Genomic DNA, 19,606 nt, shown 5'->3' on the forward strand with positions numbered 1-19,606 from the left:
GAACCAGGCATCAAAAAAACAATAAAAAAGTACAATACACACATAGTGCACTCATTACTTACCTTAAAATATTTATAGTCTTAATCTAGGGTGAGACAAGTAGTATTTATTGTAAGAAATCAAGTGTGGTATGTATGGTAATAGCCAGGCTACCTTACCAGGCCATATATATATATATATATATATATATATATATATATATATATATATATATATATATATATATATATATATATATATGCATATATATATATATATATATATATATATATATATATATATATATATATATATATATATATGCATATATATATATATATGCATATATATATATATGTATATATATATATATATATAATATATATATATATATGCATATATATATATATATATATATATATATATATATATATATATATATATATATATATATATATATATATATATTTTTTTTTTATTTATTTTATTATCACACTGGCCGATTCCCACCAAGGCAGGTGGCCCGAAAAAGAAAAACTTTCACCATCATTCACTCCATCACTGTCTTGCCAGAAGGGTGCTTTACACTACAGTTTTTAAACTGCAACATTAACACCCCTCCTTCAGAGTGCAGGCACTGTACTTCCCATCTCCAGGACTCAAGTCCGGCCTGCCGGTTTCCCTGAACCCCTTCATAAATGTTACTTTGCTCACACTCCAACAGCACGTCAAGTAATAAAAACCATTTGTCTCCATTCACTCCTATCAAACACTGCTGGAAGTCCAAGCCCCTCGCACACAAAACCTCCTTTACCCCCTCCCTCCAACCTTTCCTAGGCCGACCCCTACCCCGCCTTCCTTCCACTACAGACTGATACACTCTTGAAGTTATTCTGTTTCGCTCCATTCTCTCCACATGTCCGAACCACCTCAACAACCCTTCCTCAGCCCTCTGGACAACAGTTTTGGTAATCCCGCACCTCCTCCTAACTTCCAAACTACGAATTCTCTGCATTATATTCACACCACACATTGCTCTCAGACATGACATCTCCACTGCCTCCAGCCTTCTCCTCGCTGCAACATTCATCACCCATGCTTCACACCCATATAAGAGCGTTGGTAAAACTATACTCTCATACATTCCCCTCTTTGCCTCCAAGGACAAAGTTCTTTGTCTCCACAGACTCCTAAGTGCACCACTCACCCTTTTCCCCTCATCAATTCTATGATTCACCTCATCTTTCATAGACCCATCCGCTGACACGTCCACTCCCAAATATCTGAATACATTCACCTCCTCCATACTCTCTCCCTCCAATCTGATATCCAATCTTTCATCACCTAATCTTTTTGTTATCCTCATAACCTTACTCTTTCCTGTATTCACTTTCAATTTTCTTCTTTTGCACACCCTACCAAATTCATCCACCAATCTCTGCAACTTCTCTTCAGAATCTCCCAAGAGCACAGTGTCATCAGCAAAGAGCAACTGTGACAACTCCCACTTTATGTGTGATTCTTTATCTTTTAACTCCACGCCTCTTGCCAAGACCCTCGCATTTACTTCTCTTACAACCCCATCTATAAATATATTAAACAACCACGGTGACATCACACATCCTTGTCTAAGGCCTACTTTTACTGGGAAATAATTTCCCTCTTTCCTACATACTCTAACTTGAGCCTCACTATCCTCGTAAAAACTCTTCACTGCTTTCAGTAACCTACCTCCTACACCATACACTTGCAACATCTGCCACATTGCCCCCCTATCCACCCTGTCATACGCCTTTTCCAAATCCATAAATGCCACAAAGACCTCTTTAGCCTTATCTAAATACTGTTCACTTATATGTTTCACTGTAAACACCTGGTCCACACACCCCCTACCTTTCCTAAAGCCTCCTTGTTCATCTGCTATCCTATTCTCCGACTTACTCTTAATTCTTTCAATAATAACTCTACCATACACTTTGCCAGGTATACTCAACAGACTTATCCCCCTATAATTTTTGCACTCTCTTTTATCCCCTTTGCCTTTATACAAAGGAACTATGCATGCTCTCTGCCAATCCCTAGGTACCTTACTCTCTTCCATACATTTATTAAATAATTGCACCAACACTCCAAAACTATATCCCCACCTGCTTTTAACATTTCTATCTTTATCCCATCAATCCCGGCTGCCTTACCCCCTTTCATTTTACCTACTGCCTCACGAACTTCCCCCACACTCACAACTGGCTCTTCCTCACTCCTACAAGATGTTGTTCCTCCTTGCACTATACACGAAATCACAGCTTCCCTATCTTCATCAACATTTAACAATTCCTCAAAATATTCCCTCCATCTTCCCAATACCTCTAACTCTCCATTTAATAACTCTCCTCTCCTATTTTTAACTGACAAATCCATTTGTTCTCTAGGCTTTCTTAACTTGTTAATCTCGCTCCAAAACTTTTTCTTATTTTCAACAAAATTTGTTGATAACATCTCACCCACTCTCTCATTTGCTCTCTTTTTACATTGCTTCACCACTCTCTTAACCTCTCTCTTTTTCTCCATATACTCTTCCCTCCTTGCATCACTTCTACTTTGTAAAAACTTCTCATATGCTAACTTTTTCTCCCTTACTACTCTCTTCACATCATCATTCCACCAATTGCTCCTCTTCCCTCCTGCACCCACTTTCCTGTAACCACAAACTTCTGCTGAACACTCTAACACTACATTTTTAAACGTACCCCATACCTCTTCGACCCCATTGCCTATGCTCTCATTAGCCCATCTATCCTCCAATAGCTGTTTATATCTTACCCTAACTGCCTCCTCTTTTAGTTTATAAACCTTCACCTCTCTCTTCCCTGATGCTTCTATTCTCCTTGTACCCCATCTACCTGCGAAATACAAGATTAGATCTGATTCAAGGAAAATGTAGCTCCTATTTTTTGGATCAGAAACCCTTCACTAACATGAAGGTACCTTCCTTGAAGGGTAAGAGTTGACTGTAAAAGTTGCACCTGTTTTATACCTAAATGTACATTGGTTATGATTTCAGGTCACTTATGTGAATAATATTAGATACTGTATTTGTAACCACTCAGTATTAATCTAAATTAAATATGGAGTTTTTAAAAAAGTCAGCCAGTAAATATTGTAACCATTGTATTTACAAATGCACTGAGAATTACAGTGTTTTTTGGAAAGTGCCTAAATGTTGTTAATTTCACATCGCAGGTTTTACATGGCATCGAGTTCACCCCCTTCACAGATTATGCTCGATCAGTTCTGACAGTGAACGCCACATCTACCTCCAACTACACTTGCTCTGCTGACAATGTTGTTCAAGGCAGAAGAACCTCAGACTCCAGAACATTTACTGTCTCTGTAGTACATCCTGTCAGTCGTGAGTACCAGCTATTTTCATGTGCTGTACGATACTCTCATATACTTTATTTTGTATTTTAGCATACATTTTAAGGGGGTATGTTTGTTATATTTAATTATAAGTTATCAGATTTGATGATTTAATATATTTTGAATTCAATTTCAGCTTTTGGAATACCCAGTACAGTAGTCAGCTCTCAGATGTACAGAAAACACATCCCTTGGAAACCTTCAACTTGTGTAGATTATTATTTAATTTATGGGAAAGAGCTAAACTCATAGGGATCATATAGCACCTGGGAAATGGGAGGTAATAAGATTGAAGGAAATGAAGGGCAGCTCCAAATCCTTGGACCAAGAGCCCTTCACCAACATTAAGGCACCTTCCTCAAAGGAGCATGTAGATTATTAAATCAAACCACTTATGGGTTGTTACTTGTCAAATATAACTTATTGTTGCTACAAAAAATAATATCCAGCACTTGTTTTGTCTTTGCCAATGTTATCATTGAAATACTTGAAAATTGCATTTTGTTTAAGAATTGCATATTTAGTTTTTTTAACATAGTCACATCAACATTCATTTTCAATTAGTATGTATTTGAAGCAAAACCATCAGATTTTGTGTTGCTGTAGCTTCCAGTATCACCCACTGATAGGTAAATAAAATTTAATTTGATACAACTGTTTTAAAAACTGATGTGTTATTTCTGATATAAGCCTGACCTTAATGTTGAAGAAGTCATTGATAACCAAACTATCACTTTGCCCCAGGCCCTGACTTGTGCAACTCCTTATTACTAAAAAATTGCACCAACAACTGTCTTAATTAACCCTTAAACTGTCCAAACGTAGATCTACATTTATGTACGTAGCACTCCAACCTTTATTTTCTCCATTTGAAAGCATGTAAAAAAAAAAAGTAGATCTACGTTCGGAGCGCTACGCATGTGAATGTAGATCTACATTTGGACAGTTTAAGGGTTAAATATCTCATTAGATAACATAGGAGTGACTCGTTAAGTAACTGCAAAACTAACTTGGATACACAACTAGACACAGATGATCCTTGAGACAATTTAGATGAGGATAATGAAGTCTGGATAACTTCTGATTCTGATCCTGATGATAATATTGAAATTATCTAAATTTTAGTACTGTGATCATTGCATTTCATTTTTGGAATCCTTTTTTTATGAAGAGTTTACATTAATTTAAAAACAATATATGATTATTATATTAATGAGGAGGCACTAAACCCATGGGGGTCTTAGAATGCCTGTGGACTGAGAGGTTAGCAGGTTTGATCTAGGGGTAACTACAATTCCCAGTGCCAAAAACACAATCCTGTAAACCAGTGCTCTGTCAGGGATGAGAGAGTTCCATCATAATTAGTGACAGTCATCATCTACCAAGACACTTGTCCTCGCTACCATATTTGGGTAACTAAGAATTACTTTTGCTGGCAGACTAGCATGTGTTTTATTAAGTTTTCAGTTAAGGTGTTGCAATGTTTTGATACTTTTTAGTATGGTAATGAAAGTTTTAAAAGTTAAAATAAAGAGAAACATCAAATAACATCCTCAGAATTATAGTGAAAATCATGATCACAGTATACTGCCAGTAAATTTAACATGATGATTTTTAGGTATCCAAGGTAGTAGGTTGGTAGACAGCAACCACCCAGGAAGTTACTACCGTTCTGCCAAGTGAGTGTAAAACAGAAGCCTATAATTGTTTTACATGATGGTAGGATTTCTGGTGTCTTTTTTTCTGTTTCATAAACATACAAGGTTTCAGGTATGACTTGCTACGTTTATTTACACGTAGGTCATGCTACACACGTGTGTACAGGTCAGCCATCACTAATCCAGCAGTCAGTTATCTTGTTCCATCAGTAATCTGGCACTAATATCGGCCAGCATAATTTCAAATTTCATCATTATACTGACTCAGAAATTGTCCATATGGTTGTAGCAAGCCAGTGAATGAGAAAGCAATGCTGAAAATGAGGAAGATGTAGCAGAAAGTCTCTATTGATAGGTTAATTAAGTGTATTCTAACCTAACCACTCTGTAATCCGGCAGACTCACTTCAGGTCCCAGCGATGCCGGATTAGTGATGGCCGACCTGTACAAGCATATACAGTGGACCCCTGGTTAACGATATTTTTTCACTCCAGAAGTATGTTCAGGTGCCAGTACTGACCGAATTTGTTCCCATAAGGAATATTGTGAAGTAGATTAGTCCATTTCAGACCCCCAAACATACACGTACAAACGCACTTACATAATTGGTCGCATTCGGAGGTGATCGTTATGCGGGGGTCCACTGTATATATATAAACACCCCTCTGCGTTTTCTTCTTAGTTCTTGTCCTTGTTTATTTGCTCTTATCTCTATGGGGAAGTGGAACAGAATTCTTCTTCTGTAAGCCATGCGTGTCATAAGAGGCGATTAAAATGCCAGGAACAAGAGGCTAGTAACCCCTTCTCCTGTATATATTTCTGAAGTTAAAAAGACAAACTTTTGTTTTTCTTTTTGGTTCGCCCTGCCTCAGTGAGATACAACAGGTTTGTTGAAAGAAAGAAGAAGATTTTAGATATACAGTGGACCCCCGGTTAACGATTTTAATCCGTGCAAGAGGGCTCATCGTTATGCGAAATAATCGTTATGCGAATGAATTTTCCCCATAAGAAATAATGGAAATAAAATTAATCCGTGCAAGACGCCCAAAAGTATGAAAAAAAATTTTTTTTACCACATGAAATGTTAATTTTAATACACACAAACTGAAAAAGGCATGCACAATTACATGACACTTACTTTTATTGAAGATCTGGTGATGATTGATGGGATGGGAGGAGGGGAGAGCATTATCTTCTTACTGTTTAGAAGGGGAATCCCCTTCCATTAGGACTTGAGGTAGCAAGTCCTTTTCTGGGGTTACTTCCCTTCTTCTTTTAATGCCACTAGGACCAGCTTCAGAGTCACTGGACCTCTGTCGCACAACAAATCTGTCCATAGAGCTCTGTACCTCCCGTTTCTTCAAGACTTTCCTAAAATGGGCCATAACATTGTCATTGAAATAGTCACAAGCACGGCTTGCAACAGCTGTGTCAGGGTGATTTTCATCTATAAAGGTTTGCAGTTCAAACCACTCTGCACACATTTCCTTAATCTTTGAAGTAGGCACAATGGATTCCACAACTGGCATAGGCTTCTCAGGGTTAGCCCCAAACCCTTCAAAATCTTTCTTAATTTCCATACTAATTCTCACCCTTTTTACCACAGGGTTGGCACTAGAAGCTTTCTTGGGGCCCATGGTCACTTATTTTCCAGAAACACCACCGAAAACACTGTAATAATACGAAATATTCCGAGTGTATGCTTGGATGTTACCGCGGAGGCTGGCTGGTAAACAATGGGACGGCCGGCACATGTGAGGGCACATTGGACGCGTCTCGGACGAAAATCGGTATGCGGGTTTTTAATCGGTATGCGGGGCAAAAATTTTGCGATAAAAGTAATCGTTATGCGGAAAAATCGCTATGCGATGCCATCGTTATGCGGGGGTCCACTGTAATACATTTAAATTTTAAGTTTAAATATATTTACTTTGATCATTTTTATTATATTAAAAAATGCAGAACACATGTCATGAAGGGTTTAATTAAGTTAGAAAGAGCCATGTTTATTTGTGATAAATAAAACAGGGTTTTATAAGAATATTAATAACCCAACTTAATGATTTTTGTCAGTGATACTTTCTCTTAATATTGATATAAAAATGTTATTCACAACTAAGTCATAAATTTGAATTTAAAACTGCCTCACCCAGATTGTTATCACTGTCATCTAGTTCTTACTCCAGTTTGTGGGTTGTGTATTTTTCCTGCCATATTATTGCAAGTTTTTTATTCTCACTGTGGTTATTAACAGCTGTACGACGACCACTGGGTTACTGTGCACCCTACAATGGAAGAGTGTGTCGAGAACACCTAAGTGGTGCAGGACTAGTATGGTACAACATTACTGCAGCTGATAAAGGAGGATGGCTCAACGAACACATTACCCGAGAACTCTGGGGTGAAATGATAAATAATTTTCGTGAGCCATGTAGGACTGCAGCTGAGGTAAATTGATAAAAATAATTTATGTGGTTCCTGTGTTGCTCAATAACCAGCATAGTTTGATCAGTAAAATTAGCTTCTGGCATATAATGATTTAACATTATACAGTAGATACATGTTAATTATAATGGTGTAAAGCCTCTCCTCACTTAGCAGTGTACTCGTTTACCGACGCCTCAGACTTACGATGGGCTCTCTGACAAGTATTCACACCTAAATAATGTATATTAGAGCTGATTTCCTCTATTCTGTTTATTTCAGTATACAGTACACTACTGTATAAACATTTAAAAATATACCAGAAATGTTATAAATGATGCAAAGGTGACATTAAAACAATATCAAAGATGGTTGACACAAACTCACCACCATTATAGTATGCTCCTCACTTAGTGACGAATTCATTTAATGACTTGGTCTCTGGAACAGAACTCCATCGTTAAGTGAGGAGAGGCTGTATTGGGATGGTGAAAAAAGACAATTACAGAGACAAATTTTATAGACATTTTGCCTGTGGAACAGGAATCTTGAGTCTTTACACAAGAATGTACAAGTAACTTTGTACAAGTGTAGTCAGGTGGGTTACTGGGTCAGTGAAGTTACTATGTGCCAGTGATGTCAGAAAGAGGCACTGCAGGAGGCCTGTTGGTCCTTCTGATGGCCTGTTTAGGTTGGGCTAAAATGAAAGTTCCTTAATTCTGTTAGATTGAAATTTGTGTATAGATTAGTGTTGCTTGCAGGAATCTGTGGTGTGTTTTGTCCATTTCCTTAATGAGCAGTTAGGCATCCTTCTAAGACATGAGGTGTGCAGTCTGGTCCCAGTGTATCATGCAGGTGTTGTTCATGTTGTAAGTCCTGCAGTCACACTGGTGTACTTGCAGCCTAATCAGTAGGCCATGAGAGGTTTCTCCTAGGTATTTCTGGTTAAAATCACCACATGGAATGATGTGGACACCTGTGTAGTCATGATCGTGGCTGTTATCTTTTTGCCTGGTCAAGTCTTGATGGTGCTGGATGTAGTAATGGTAACACCTATGTTCTTTATGATGATTTTGGCAAGTGGAGGTGAAGAGATAAAGCTGTTATTTTGTAGATGATTCCTATTTTTTCTGTATTTTTACACCAGAATATTTGAACAGGTTAGTTTCCAAGAACATAAGCACTGTGTTTGGGCAATGTAGTGCTTGGCTGTAAGTAAATCCTGATGCTAATAATGATTTATTCCTAAAATAAGTTCAGTACTATGTTCATTGTACACTTCTGTTGTAAAAATGATAAGAACTTTTTACTCTATAATCTTTGTTTAAATTAGTGTTCAAATTAATATTGCCAAGATGAAAATTAATAATTATGGCTGACCATGCAGTTCCTTAAATATGCTCTTTTATCAGTTTCCTGTTTTTTGTTTTAGTTAAAAATCTACTTGTATATTCTGTATGAACTAAAAACTTTAAAAGATGATTGTAGTATTCCTATACAAGTCTTTGTTATCCTTTTTCAGAAGATTCTTTGCCATTATGCATTCCCTGAATGTCAGTTAGAAGATGGCTATCAAGTGGGCTTACCGTTATGCCACGAAGACTGTGTGGCTGTACGGAGCCTCTTTTGTGTCAATGAGTGGCTGCTGATAGAGCAGAGTAAGCAGGTAAGCATTACAGTCTTTTAACATTGTTAAATCTGTAGAAAGAGAGGATCAAGAGTCCACCTGCATTCAGACATCTCCCATGAGGGGAATGTTTGAATATGAAATGTTAATATATACAGAATTCCTTACTATTTTGCTCAATTTAAGGTGGTGTGGTAGATATATCTGAAGCCTTTTAATGAATAACCTTTAAGTGACAGCACTATCAATTTTGAAACTTCTTGCCATCAGTCCTGCCTCAGGACTCTTATCTCTCATTTATTTTTCCTTACAGGCTTTTTCTCTGTTTTTGGTTCCCCAACCTCTATTCTTCCTCTATTATATTCCTGGGAAAGCAGTAAACCCATAGCAACCATAGAGTACCTGATAAATGGGAGGTGCAGTAGTCAGGTTTGACTTAATTAGGAGGAAGGGTAGTTCAAATTGCTTTATTTTGAGTCTGCTTTCTAATCCTGCTCCCAATCTTCCATATTGTTTGTTATGAGTTCTCCCTGTGTATATAAATTAATTTTCCAAGCAGTTCTCCATGTGCTTTACTTTCTCTTTTTTATTGGCTCTTCTCTCATAAAGATACCCAGATGTTGCATATACAGTGGACCCTCATTTTTCGTAATTAATCCATTCCAGAAAGTGTGACTATGATCGAAGTTGACGATTTGCGAAACCATTTTTCCCATAAGAAATAATGTAAATACAATTAATCCGTTCCAGACACTCAGAAGTATTAAAACAAAAAAATTTAGTGTGAAATATAGATGTACATACACAAAACAATGGAACATGATGAATGAAACATTAACAGCATAACACTTACCTTTATTGGCGATTCTTCTTAGTGTATGGAAGACTGGATTATTTACTGTTTGGAAGGGGAATCCCCTTTCATAAAGACTTCAGGTACCAAGTGCTTTTCTGGAGTTACTTCTCTTCTTTGTTTTTTAATGCCACTAGGACCAGCTTGAGAGTCACTGTACACCTGTGACACTAAATATTTGTCCAGAGAGCTCTGTTTCTGGCATCTCTTTAAAACCTCCCTAAAATAGGCCAAGACTCTGTCACTGTACATGTTGCTGACATGGCTTGCAACAGCTTTGTCAGGGTGATGTTTCTCCATCTTTCCATCCTACTCCACATTTCAAAAATCTCCTTAATTTCTGAAGAAGGCAACTTCTTCCATCTCTCTTCCTCCTCCTCTGAAGCAATATTCTGAGCTGCAGTCTGTTGCTGTTCCAGCTGAAGCTCTTGCAGCTCATCAGTGGTTAGTTCTTCATTGTGGTCCTCCACCAACTCTTTCACATCCAACCCCATGGAACTCCCCAATGCCACAGTAGATTCCACAACTGCCATAGGCTTGTCAGGGTCAGCCCCAAACCCTTCAAAATCCCTCTTGTGGACACAATCTGGCCACAGTTTTCTCCATGCAGAGTTCAAAGTCCTGGTAGTCACTCCCTCCCAAACCTTATCTGTAAGGCTTATGCAATGGAGGATACTGAAGTGATCTTTCCAAAACTCTCTTAGGGTCAGGTGAGTGTCTGAGGTCACATTAAAGCACCTTTGAAACATTGCTTTGGTGTAGAGTTTTTTAAAGTTTGAAATGATCTGCTGGTCTATGGGCTGGAGGAGGAGAGTGGTATTAGGGGGCAAGAACTTCACTATGATGAACCCAAACTCTTCCAGAATTAGGTCATCCAAGTTTGGAGGATAAGCAGGTGCATTGTCCATTAGCAGGAGGCACTTGAGATCCAATTTATTTTCCAGGAGGTAATTCTTCACACTCGGGCCAAACACTTCATTGAACCACCCGAGGAAAATTTCCCTCGTGACCCATGCCTTATTATTAGTTTTCCAATACACACACAATTTACTCTTCATGACATTGTTTTTCTTGCACTCTCTGGGATTTCAGAGTGGTACACTAGTAACGGCTTCACTTTGAAATCTCCATTAACATTACTACAAAACATAAGAGTCAGCCTGTCTTTCATAGGCTTGTGTCCTGGCAGTGTCTTTTCCTCCTGAGTAATGTAGGTCCTCTTTGGCATTTGTTGGGGTTTTAATTGTTCAGTCTGTATGTACTCCTTGAATTCACTTACGAATTTTGTAGCTGCATTTTTGTCAGAACTGGCAGGCTTCACCAGGCCTTATCACACTGTGTATGCCACTACAGTTCTTAAATTCGCAAATATCAGTACTTGTTGCAGGCAATTTCTTTATGAGATTGTCATGCAACTGCCTAGCCATTTCACAAATAAGCGACTGCATAAGATTATCTCCTGCTAATTGTTTCTCGTTGATCCACACCAACAATAACTTCTCAACATCTTCGAGTACTGGCAATCTCATTTTTGTCAGCATATTTACCCCCTTTGCAACAACAGCTTCCTTGATTTCCTTTTTCTTGGCCATGATGGAAGCTATGGTTGTATGGGGTTTCTTATACATCCTGGTCAGTTCTGCCGCACGTACGCCTTTTTCATATTGTTCAATGATGTTTTTCTTGAATTCAATCATATTTCTCAACTTTCCCAAAGGCATGGCACTAGAAGCTTTCTTTGGAGCCATGGTAGCTTATTTAGCATTTGCAAGCACTAAAATGAATGGAATATTATGAAATATTTCGTATGAACACGTGAGGGGATGGTCACTCACTGGTAAACAATGCCACACTGGCTGGGAATGGAGTGTGAGGCGGCTCGGGGCCCTGAGTACGTGTCTGTGATGAACGATTATTTGCGAGTCAATGTTTTGACGAAAAAAAGTTAAGATTTCAAAAAAATTACGACTTTCGAGCCTTACAAAAAACGAGGGTCCACCGTATGTCTAATTCTTCATTCTTTTACATGACCCATACAGGTTTGTCACTTGAAATGAAATTATTTGTCTCATCTTTGTTTTTACAACTACAATAAAATCAGTTGCCATTCACTGGGCATTTCTCGTTTCAGTGCTCTCATGCCCTGAGGGTTATCCTTTTTCCATGGGGGTTCCCCATACTTGGAGTCTTCCTCTTCTCAAACCGATTCCCACTGGGTATCCATATTTGTCCTTAATCCTTCACAGCTTGACTTGGGTTAGCCATGCCCAAGAGCTGAATATAATGCCCTGCCTAGCTACTTGTTGAAAGTATTTTCTTGGGATTAATTGATTTTACAGTTTGCTTACATCTGCATGAAAATTTCTGTGATCCTAATAACTTGTGATGAAATATTGTTACATTAAATAATTTCCTTTACAGGAAAATATAGTGTTTAAGTCTCGAAGCCACTTTCGTCTGCCAAATTGTGACACACTGGTCAATCATGGTGACGGTTCCCGCCGCGTTTGTTCGCATATTGGCCTTACGTCTGTTGATGAAGACCAGGTTACATGTAAGTTCTTCAGGTTTATGTCAGTATGGGAGAAAAAATTGTTTAAGCAGATTCAGGCACGTTATTTTTAATTGGGAAATTTAGAATACATGTAAAATACTCCTTTGTGTTAATTCCCAAGGATATCCATTATATAAGTCCTATGAAAGATGCTCCACAAATAATATGTATTTTGCCTGGGTAATGTAAAACTGTTGCAATAGATGACAAATAGTGAAAAAAACACAAGAAAAACAGAACATTTATTGTTAAGAGTTAGATACACATTTTGTTCACATGTAAACATTCTGAAAATCGATCAGCCATGCTAACATATATAGAGAGGAGAGTAGTGTGTTAGGTGAAAGTGGTTGATGCATGAAAGGTCTGCTAGACCTACTGTGGTGCTCTGCTACCCAGGAATATTGATTTGAGGCTTGAGTTAGACAAGTGTGTTAGTCTGATGTTCCTATTCTTGAGTATGACATGGGTGAGGGTCAAAGCTCTTCTTTCCTAAGGAATAGTGTCTAGTCATAGTTAGAAGTGCTTCTGAGCACTTTCTGCTGGTGTGGTTTTAATCAGTGATGTTTAGCTCAGCTTGTTCCCAGTCCACAAGATGTGAGGAAGTGTTCTTATGTATCACACAAGTGTGTTATGTTCTGATGCTACAGGTGTACTTTGTGTTAATGAAAAGTACGTCTGCTACATCAGTACCATCAATAATGCATTATGCAGCATAGACATTCCCACTCACATTTAAAGCTACTGTTCCAAGAGAACAATAAGGTTAAGAATAGTTGCTCAATGTAAATTAAAACATATAAATGCTACTAAAAATATTGTGTGCACTATAGGCTGGCTTCAGTACCTCAGTGTGTGGTGGTGTAAATATTATGCACAGAATTCGGAGTGTGGAAATTAGAAGAAGGTGTGGAGTTAATAAAAGTATTACAGGGGTTGTTGAGGTGGTTTGGTCATTTAGAGAGAATAGATCAAAGTACGTAGAATGACATGGAGAGCGTATAAATCTGTAGAAGGAAGGCGGGGTAGGGGTTGTCCTCGAAAAGGTTGGAGGGAGGGGGTAAAGGAGGTTTTGTGGGTGAGGGGCTTGACTTCCAGCAAGCATGTGAGGAGTGAATGGAGATGAATGGCATTTGGGATCTGACGAGCTGTTGGAGTGGGAGCAGGGTAATATTTAGTGAAGGGATTCAGGGAAACCGGTTATTTTTTATATAGCCTGCACTTTATATGTATATGCTTCTAAACTGTTAGTGTTCTGGGCACCTCTGCAAAAACAGTGATTATGTATGAGTGAGGTGAAAGTGTTGAATGATGAAAGTACAGTGGACCCCCGGTTAACGATATTTTTTCACTCAGAAGTATGTTCAGGTGCCAGTACTGACCAAGTTTGTTCCCATAAGAAATATTGTGAAGTAGATTAGTCCATTTCAGACCCCCAAACATACACGTACAAACGCACTTACATAATTGGTCACATTCGGAGGTAATCGTTATGCGGGGGTCCACTGTATTTTCTTTTTGGGTCACCCTGCCTTGGTGGGAGACGGGCAACTTGTTACATATAATATATATCAATGTACCTCGCCTTTTTATCCCATTTTTGATATGTATTATTGCTACATTTCACCCTGCCCATGGGTGAAATGTAGTAATGAAGGGGCCCTTTCAATTAGTGTCTTCACACTTCCAGTGGGAGACAGCCAACTTGTTATAAAAAAAATATATCCTTCACTGGCTTAGTCTGCACTTCAACAACACTCACTCCAGTAAGTTGTTGATTGTAATGTAGAGATTAAGTCCTAGGCTCATGGGTATTTTCATTGTATATATTATCACCTATCTCTTCTCCATTCTAAAGAGTCCAAGTACTTTGAGGCATTCCCAGTAATGCTTCAAAGCACTTCTATATCGATCACTCAGTAGAGTGATTGATATAGAAGTGAAAAGCAGGGGCATCACAGGTACAATTAGAGAACATCCACAGTCTATGACTTCAGCTTATCACCAGCATTTATCATGAATTGTAATAATGTTAGGTAAAAAGAACAGAAATGCAACAAATGCGACATTTTATTGTGGAAACGTTACATTCTCAGGAGCATTGTCAAACTGTAATGGCTTCTGGAGAGCAAAATGTTGCCACAATGAAATGCCACACTAGTTGCACTTGTCCTTTTTTGTGACATTGTCGGTAATTCTACCAACATTAATGCAACTGTAATAATGTTGGTTGAATTGCTGACAGTATGTTATGTAAAAGGACAAGTGCAACTAATGTGACATTTTATTGTGGCAATGTTTCACTCGAGCTTCGTCAAGCCATTACAAACAATACAGGAACACAGAGGTGTGTAAAAGATAGGTAACAAAAAAAGACAATACCGTGACTGGAATGATACACAAATAACCCACACATAGAAGAAAGGAGCTTACAATGACGTTTCAGTCTGACTTGGACCATTTACAAAGTTACACTAACAAGAAGTAGAGCAGGACAGGTATGTACAGGTGGTGGTAGTAGTGGGGAATTAAGGAGGAGGAGCCAGTCAAATGCAAAGAAAGGGGAGCACTGTAAGGTGCCCAATGGAGGGAGGGGAAATAATGAAGGAACAAACAGAAGAGAAAAGGGGAAGAGGGAGAAGAAGGAATTGGGTTAATTCACGGGTGTTCTGAAGTTTGGAGCATTTTACAATGTAGTAGGAGAGGACTGCATCTACAGAGACAAAGCCAGGACTAAGATTCATACAAGGAAAGTTGTATATTAGGGAGGATTCAACCAGATGGCGACTGTTAAAGTTGGAAGTAGGGAAGACAGTTTTAGCAGAAGACCAGTCAATAGGATGGCTGTGATCTCTAACAATGCTCTTTTCTGTCACGTCAGTGTCGGCAAGCCTAACACTATTTTTGTGCTCCCCAAGTCTGTCAGAAAGAGATCGACCAGTTTCTCCACAGGATTGAAGAGGACAGGAGGAGCAAGAAATAGAGTAGACACCAGGAACATCTGTAGAGGGAGGAGAGGTACGAACGAGATTAGTGCGAAGAGTGTTAGTCTGGCGGAAAGTAAGCTTGATGTCTAAGGGACGGAGAGAATTGTTGAGGTTAGAAAGACCGGAAATGTAGGGAAGGCAGAGGACAGAAGAGTTCCCAGGAGTAGAGAGTTTGGGAGAGAAGAAATTACGTTTAGCACGTGAGAGGGCAAAGTCTATGAAATGGGAAGGGTAGCCAAGACGGGAAAACGAATTATGAAGAGTGGAAATTTCTGCTGGAAGGAACTGAGGATCACAGATGCAGAGGGCACAGGGGAAGCATGATAGGAAAAGTAGTGAATGTACATGCCACTGTGCATAGGTTTGCGGTGGACATGGACATCAAGGAAAGGAAGCAAGGAATTAGATTCCCTTTCAGCTTTAAACTTAATGGAAGGGGCAAGATTATTAAGAGCTTCAAGAAAAGGTTGGAAGAGGCTGGAGTCATGAGGCCATAGTGAAGGGCACACATCGATGGTAGGAAGAACAGTCTCGAAGTATTCCATGTAAAGATTAGCAAGGACAGGAGAGCCCATAGTGACACCGAAGGTTTGAGAATATTTCCTCTGGAAGGAAAAGGAATTAGAGTCCACACAGAGGCGGATAAGATCAGGAAAGACATCAATAGGTATAGGGAGAATACCCTTCATGGGCCTTCTAAGAAAATCAAGGACATCGACGTTGTAAGAATCAGCTTTGCTTGTCTTGCTGAACAAGTTCTGCCCCCTTCCTGGAACCCAACCCACTGGGCACTCCCTTTCCTGATCATGCCCATATCCTACTTCAACAGCTCATTCTTTCTAATAAATCTCAGGCTGAAGATGCCTTCTTTACTTTCTGTCAGCATCAACGTGCTCTCTTTGCAGCTCTACCACAAGATCTCTGTAACCTTCTCTCTACCATTGGCTTTGACACTGCTCGCCTGAATACACAAATTCATTCTTCTAAACTACAGAATAAACTTCGTCTCAGCTAGCCCTTGGTCTAAGTTCTCCCTCACTGACTGTGTTACTAACTTGTCTTCTGTCTCAACATGAGCTTGAACTTCTTGGTTTTGGCCTTTCCTTTGCCACTTCACCTATCCCTCGCGCTGGTATTGTCCTGACTTGTCCACTTTTCGTGGCGCTCTCCTTCCTGCTCTTGATAGTCTGTTTTCTAAGAACCACCATCTTCTGCGCCATTACCGGCTTGCCCTTTCTTCTCTTAAATCTAACGCTAACATTGTCATACTATCTTCTGACAAAGGTAATTCAGTAGTTATCCTTGATCGTGAGAATTACCTCTCTGACTCGCGTACCTACACTCCTCTCGTTTCCAACCCTCTTGATCGCATCAAGAGAACTTTCAACAAGAATCTAAGGCCTCTCTCCGACCTCTGTTCTCCTGACTTTGGCCTTGTTCAAAGGTTTCGTGTCATCTATCCCTCTCTTCCCTATTTCTATGGCCTTCCCAAAAGTCATAAACCTGATATTCCTCTACGTCCTATCATATCCTCTAGAGGTTCTGTCTCTTATTTTCTTGATTGGCCAAAACCCTCACTCCCTTTCTTGGTACTTTTTCTCCTGCCCACCTCCGTCACTCTCAACACTTCATTGAATGGGTTCGCTCTCTCCCGACCTGTAAGATGCTTAGTCTTGACGTTGAGTCCCTCTTGATGATGTCCTTGATTTTCTTAGAGAGAAGGCCCATGAAGGGTTTCTACATCTCCCTATACCTATTATGTCTTTCTTGATCTTATCTGCCTCTGTGTGGACTCTAATTCCTTTTCCTTCCTAGGGAAATATTATTCTCAAACCTTCGGTGTCGCTATGGGCTCTCCTCTCTCTCCTGTCCTTGCTAATCTTTACATGGAATACTTCGAGACTGTTCTTCTTCCTACCATCGATGTGTGCCCTTCACCCTGGCTCCACTATGTGGATGACGTCTTTGCTCTCTGGCCTCATGACTCCAGTCTCTTCCAACCTTTTAATAATCTTGCCCCTTCCATTAAGTTTAAAGCTGAGTGGGAATCTAATTCCTTGCTTCCTTTCCTTGATGTCCATGTCCACCGCTCAGATACAGGTTTTTCCTTTTCTGTTTACCGCAAACCTATGCACAGTGGCATGTACATTCACTACTTTTCCTATCATGCTTCCCCTGTTAAGAAAAGTGTTCTTATCTCCCTCTTTCTCCGTGCCCTCCGCATCTGTGATCCTCAGTTCCTTCCAGCAGAAATTTCCACTCTTCATAATTCGTTTTCCCGTCTTGGCTACCCTTCCCATTTCATAGACTTTGCCCTCTCATGTGCTAAATGTAATTTCTTCTCTCCCAAACTTTCTACTCCTGGGAACTCTTCTGTCCTCTGCCTTCCCTACATTTCCGGTCTTTCTAATCTCAACAATTCTCTCCGTCCCTTAGACATCAAGCTTACTTTCTGCCAGACTAACACTCTTCGCACTAATCTCGTTCGTACCTCTCCTCCCTCTACAGATGTTCCTGGTGTCTACTCTATTTCTTGCTCCTCCTGTCCTCTTCAATACTTTGGAGAAACTGGTCTATCACTTTCTGACAAACTTAGGGAGCACAAAAATAGTGTTAGGCTTGCCGACACTAACAATGCTCTTTTCTGTCACGTCAGAGATCACAGCCATCCTATTGACTGGTCTTTTGCTAGAACTATCCTCCCTAATACACAACTTTCCTTGTATGAATCTTAGTCCTGGCTTCGTCTCTGTAGTTGCCTTCCTCTCCCACTGCATTGTAAAATGCGCCAAACTTCAGAACACCCGTGACTTAACCTGATTCCTTCTTCTTCTCCCTCTTCCTTCTGTCTTGGGTTTCTGTTCCTTCATTATTTATTTCATTACTTCCCCTCCACCCCACCTCTGTTGGGCACCAAGCTCCCTTGCAGTGCTCCCCTTTCTTTGTATTCGACTGGCTCCTCCTCCTTTATTCCCCACTACTACCACCTCTACCTCTTCCTGCCTATATATACACCTGTCCTGCTCTACTTCTCGTTAGTGAGACTTTGTAAATGGTCCAAGTCGGACCGGAACAGCGTCGTAAGCTCCTCTCTTCTATGTGCAGGTTGTGTAAATGACAGGTGATAGTAGCAGCAGCTACATGATGGCAGGTTTTATCGTTTTGAGAATTCTTGCCAGTACTTCAGAGATGATGAAGCTGCATTTATTCTACTTAATTTTATCGGGTTCTTTGATTACTAGATGGGTGTCGTTAGATTTCATCAGGTGGTTGGCAGAATTCCGGTGTTGTATACAGGGTGTGTTCTCTGAGACATGTTTCAAGGTTTCTTGCTGTTTCACCTACATGTATTTTGTCAACCTCCACAGGGGATAGTGTAAACCCCTACATTGATTGGATCAGTGTTTTTCAATTTCATCCTAATCACATCTTTTATGGAAGCACTATTTGCAATGGCGACTAGTGTTGGCTTGTGTGAGCACTTTAGAGACATGCATTGCAACCTGGCCATAGGGAAGGATTATAGCTTTGTTATGAGTGGTGTAAGTGTGTGGAGAATTGATGATCTGAAGGGCTCTTTCTTGCAGTCTTTGATGAAAAAGGTAGATCAGTGAAGGTTTGGGGTAAGTACACTTCTTGTCAAAAAACTCTGGATTACATATTCAGCATTCTCTTAGGAAAAATCCGATGATAATGCCTCTTTTTGCTCTTAGTATCTTGACTGTGAGAGATTGTTTTTGTTTGCAGGTTTCCTGTAAACTTGAAACCTTAGTGTTATCTACTTTGTGAATGAGGACATCTCGAAAAGGTAACTTGTCATTGAACTCTTCAAGTGTAAACTGGATAGCTGGTTCAGCTGCATCGAGCCTTCCCTGAAGATTCCGCACATCAAATCATTTGGGAATTATGAGGATGTCATTTGCATAACATAACCAAGTAACACTGGCAGGGATGATGTTGGCAAAGCATTCAGCTTCCAGGTGTTGTTCCGTATGCAAGTTGGCCAAGATGGCACTGATGGGGGACCCCATTCCCATACCATAGGTTTGTTTGTAGAGCCTGTTATTGAAAGAAAGCAGTTGAAATTAATACGTACAGAGTTCA

The 19,606-nt window shown here is 39.6% G+C and overlaps 1 protein-coding gene across 2 annotated transcripts in view; it reads left to right on the forward strand.

The window, feature by feature from the left end:
• LOC128702220 (tyrosine-protein kinase transmembrane receptor Ror2) overlaps positions 1–19,606 on the forward strand; it is a 203,687-nt gene that overhangs the window by 162,317 nt on the left and 21,764 nt on the right. For both annotated transcript variants that reach the window (XM_070102660.1, XM_070102661.1), the window contains 4 exons: positions 3,220–3,388; positions 7,312–7,505; positions 9,004–9,147; positions 12,383–12,515. In XM_070102660.1, the coding sequence (XP_069958761.1) occupies positions 3,220–3,388; positions 7,312–7,505; positions 9,004–9,147; positions 12,383–12,515 (640 nt within the window). The remainder of the gene's footprint in view (positions 1–3,219; positions 3,389–7,311; positions 7,506–9,003; positions 9,148–12,382; positions 12,516–19,606) is intronic.

The sequence above is a fragment of the Cherax quadricarinatus genome, chromosome 83 (genome assembly GCF_038502225.1).
Source record: "Cherax quadricarinatus isolate ZL_2023a chromosome 83, ASM3850222v1, whole genome shotgun sequence".
Classification (NCBI taxonomy): domain Eukaryota; kingdom Metazoa; phylum Arthropoda; class Malacostraca; order Decapoda; family Parastacidae; genus Cherax; species Cherax quadricarinatus.